Source organism: Pimephales promelas, chromosome 12 (assembly GCF_988280905.1).
Source record: "Pimephales promelas chromosome 12, fPimPro1.hap1.1, whole genome shotgun sequence".
Lineage (NCBI taxonomy): Eukaryota > Metazoa > Chordata > Actinopteri > Cypriniformes > Leuciscidae > Pimephales > Pimephales promelas.
In genome coordinates, this window is record NC_142780.1 from 6,130,949 (window position 1) to 6,134,988 (window position 4,040).

Consider the following 4,040-nt stretch of genomic DNA (forward strand, 5'->3'; position numbering starts at 1 on the left):
TCTAGTAATCATGGACAGATTTACTAGATGGGTGGAAGCATTCCCAACAAAAACCTGCACTGCTGAAGCAGCCGCACGAGTGATGGTTGAACAAGTCTTTCCTCGCTGGGGTCTTCCATATGAACTTGATTCTGACAATGGAACTCACTTCACTGGAAAACTGATGAAGGAAGCAATGAAGTTGATGGGGATTAAACAGAAGTTTCACATCCCATATAGACCTGAGTCTTCAGGCCTAGTGGAACGGATGAACAGATCGTTGAAAACCGCTCTTACCAAGGCCATTCTGCAAACTGGCCAAGGATGGCATAAGTTGTTACCCGCAATTTTGTGGAATCTGAGAGCAACCCCGAACAGAGTGACGGGACTGACTCCTTTTGAACTGATGACTGGAAGAGCAATGGTTCTGCCTCCTGATGCTCCGCCGCCTGCGGGAACAGGAGGAGACTCTACTTTGTTCCAAGAGAAGCTACGACGCTATCTCACAATGCTGGACAAAGCAATCAAAGACAATAATAAGAAAGTGCGAGAAGCTCAACAGCAATGGGATGAAAAACATACCACTACTGACATTCCACACATTCCTGAGTTAGGCAGTTTTGTTATGGTCAAACGTATTCCCAGGAAAGGTTTAGAACCTAGGTGGGAGGGGCCATATGAGGTACTCTTAACAACAGATACAAGTGTCTGCCTAAAAGGGAAGGGTGTAGGAACAGATAGATGGTATCATTGGTCACAAGTTAAACCTTGCTTAGTGAATGAACAAAATGATGAAGGCTTAGGACCTGAGATTGAGCACTGTTCACTCATTAACTTTGGGAAAAAGGAGTGATGATTAATTATTTTTCTGCTTCCATTTCAGGAATCAATTCCATTGACATTGATTAGAGATGGTCGCAAGTTATTCTCGATACACAACGACAATGGTATGCTTGTTTTTAATTTTACTTGGCATTTACCAAGGAAGCCAAGCTTTATGGACTCCTCGAGTTCAAGAAATTACTCGGAATGCAACCCTGAAATCTGGCCAACGTTTTACTCTACCCTTTATTTCCAGATGGGGATTATGGGATTGGGTGCCACGTAATGATAAAGACCTTGCTAAATATCGAGTGGGCATCTACGGTGGATGTAACTTTCACCACCAATGTTACAAAAGCAGAGTAATTTGGCCGGTGAAAGATGGGGGGTATACCGGTAGTGCTCAAAGACGAGAAATTTGTTCAAAAGAACAATGTGAAATTGTGGGGTTAAACCTCATAACATCTACTGATGTGGAAATTAATTTCATTTTGAATCGTACCCACATGCTTACAATATGGGATTCATTAGCCCTAGGCTGTATCTATCCCATAGTGTTACCATGCGAGGGGTTTCTATGGGATGCTACCTCCAGGACAACTAGATTCAAGGGAAATTACATACGAGTTTGGCATTCGGAAGATGCGAATGAATATTGTGAGACTGAATTAGAAACTGGGGAAATTGGACGGTGTTTTTATCTTTCTGCGGGAAAGACAAACAAAGCTAAAACATGCCCAAGTACAACTATTGCACCAGCTCATGGTATATTGCTAGCAAAGGAAACCAAAACCTTGATAAACGAAGCTCATATGGTGCGACAACGCATTAATTATAACTTGATGTCTCTTCTTACTGTTTATGATCAGTCCTATTGTGGAAATTTCACAAAAATTAGGAGCTGGTTGGAAAAAGAAATTAAATATTATACCTCTAAGGATCCTCTTGGAAGTCGAAATCGCAAACCTCGAAGTATATGGGGAGACATAGCGGGGGTATTTGGCTCTGTCAATTCAATTAGTAATACTGCTCAGCTGAACCAATTAAGTGAGTACTCTCAGTGGGTGGGAACAATGACCGGCAAAGGACTTACTGAGACTCTTCAAGGTTCTCTACATATTATAGCAGCGGGTCAGCATCTTAATGACGCAGCGAGGGAATTGGCAGATGCATTAGTGAAATCGTCTAATTTTGAGACACATCGTGCAGCGTGTTTATTTTTGGCTCAGAATTTGAAGGATCAAATGGTAGAGGATATTCAGGTTATTCGAATGGGGCAAGTTCCTGAGCGAATAGCGGAATCTTTGTTATGGGTTTTTGGAAAACAACTTAATTTGACTTCTGCTAAACATGCTCCATTAGTTAAAATCGCAATCAATGAAGATTCGTTGTCAGGTTCTGGAACATTACCTTTGATTATGGTCTGGCCTCAATATGGGAAACGCAATATTATGACAGTTAGACGATTCCAATCAATGGGGGTTAGACAAGGAAATTCAGTAATTAGATTGGGAAGGAATGGATATTGGGCTGAAGGTGAAACACCAATGATTTCTACTACAGACTGTTGTATTGAGGAACATGAGTGGGTAATTTGCTCATGTTCTACAATGTTTAGTCTGTCTCTTAATGGATCTGCAGTTTGGGAAGTAGTTCCTTTAGATCAAGCCACAGGTGCATGGCAGGTGTCAGAAGCACAGTGGTGTATATTACATGACGGAATAAATGAAAATATGATATACGGAGGAAAGCTATGTCCAATTCCTTCTGATCCATTTTGCGTTGAGATTCTCTATCCTCTTCAATTGGGTGGAATTCATGTTCCACATGTACAATTGTTGCAGTTAGATCCACAGTGGTGGAATAATGATTTGGTGGAAGAGAGGAATTATGAACTCTTTGAAATGGTCAAGAGAGTTAAAGCAAGCGTTAAGGCAGCTCAAGAGGAGGGAATTCAAGCAATGGGTCATGTTATCGTAGCGAATGGAGTAGCTAAATTGATGTCTGAGAGGAAATTAGCTCGAATTCCAGGGAATTTAACATGGTTAGAATGGATAGTTTTGACTATGGTAGGAGTTTTTGTGTTTCTGTTAGTAATAAAACTTATCATATATGTGATAAGAAAGAGAAGTACCAAACCTTTTAGATTGGTTATTACTAACAAAATGGATAGAACCGAGAATGGAAAATTCGGAGTGAGATAGGAGATTTTATACACTACACTACTTACAAAACACAACCTCACAAACAATGAACACCCGCTTACTGATTTACAACCCCAAGGGATAGGACCCTTTTAACATCAACGTTTATTTTAATTTCTTATTTTGGCTCGGAACTGGAGGATTTAATTAATTAACGAGTTAATTAATTAATGAGTCCAGGCACGGGCAGAAGACTTTTTTAGTTTTTCTTTTCTTAGATGATTGGGGTTCATTTTAAATGCTTACACATAGATGTTAAATAACACATAGCATACGGGGACATACCATGGGTTGGGTTTTTGTTTGTTATTTCTTTTCTTTTCTGTTTCAATTCTTTTGTCTTCTATGTCTATGTCTTGGTCTACTATTTCTCCTCAGCACTATCACTTCAATAGGTTGGCCACCTGGAGATGATGGTGTGGAACTGACGGCCGTAGTTCCAGAGGAGGGACTGAAGATTCACAATCTCATCATTTAATGTTGTTTTTAGTTTTTTTATTGTTTTTATTAATAATTATAATCATTAGTATTATGCATGTGATTTACACTTTTCATATACATTTTTTATACTTTTCATATATATTCATAATCATTTATAATCTACATTTTTATGAATCAAACTTTTCTGAATTCTGTATGTGGAAGACTTTTAGAGTTTGGGGACCTTGGGGGGAAGTTGAGTGTATTATGTTTCTTTCCGTGGAGCAGAATATACATTTCGGTGATTGATGAAGAGCAGATGTTAGTATATGTACTGTGTAAGTTCTTTGTTTGAGACAGAGAGAGAGGAAAAATACAGAGAGGCAACAAGGACGATCTTTGCTGGTCCACTCTCTCTCCCTTATGTCTTATATAAATTGGTAAAATAAATAACATATATTGGCAGAATGACTGGTGTCTTTTCATTAAATTAAATAACAAGGGGAAACGAAGATTTTAAATCTACAACGCCTTGGGATGAGAACGGGCTGTGAGATCTCATGACATGCACAGACCAGAATGAACAATTGTGTTATTGAATTTAAAGATCAGATG

At 39.1% G+C, this 4,040-nt stretch overlaps 1 protein-coding gene across 1 annotated transcript; it reads left to right on the top strand.

Moving 5' to 3' along the window:
• Positions 1-890: 890 nt before the first annotated feature.
• Positions 891-3,735, top strand: LOC148976923 (uncharacterized). Its single transcript, XM_089117448.1, has one exon. The coding sequence runs from the start codon at positions 891-893 to the stop codon at positions 3,003-3,005; it is 2,115 nt and encodes a 704-aa protein (XP_088973574.1). The 3' UTR covers positions 3,006-3,735.
• Positions 3,736-4,040: the final 305 nt, after the last annotated feature.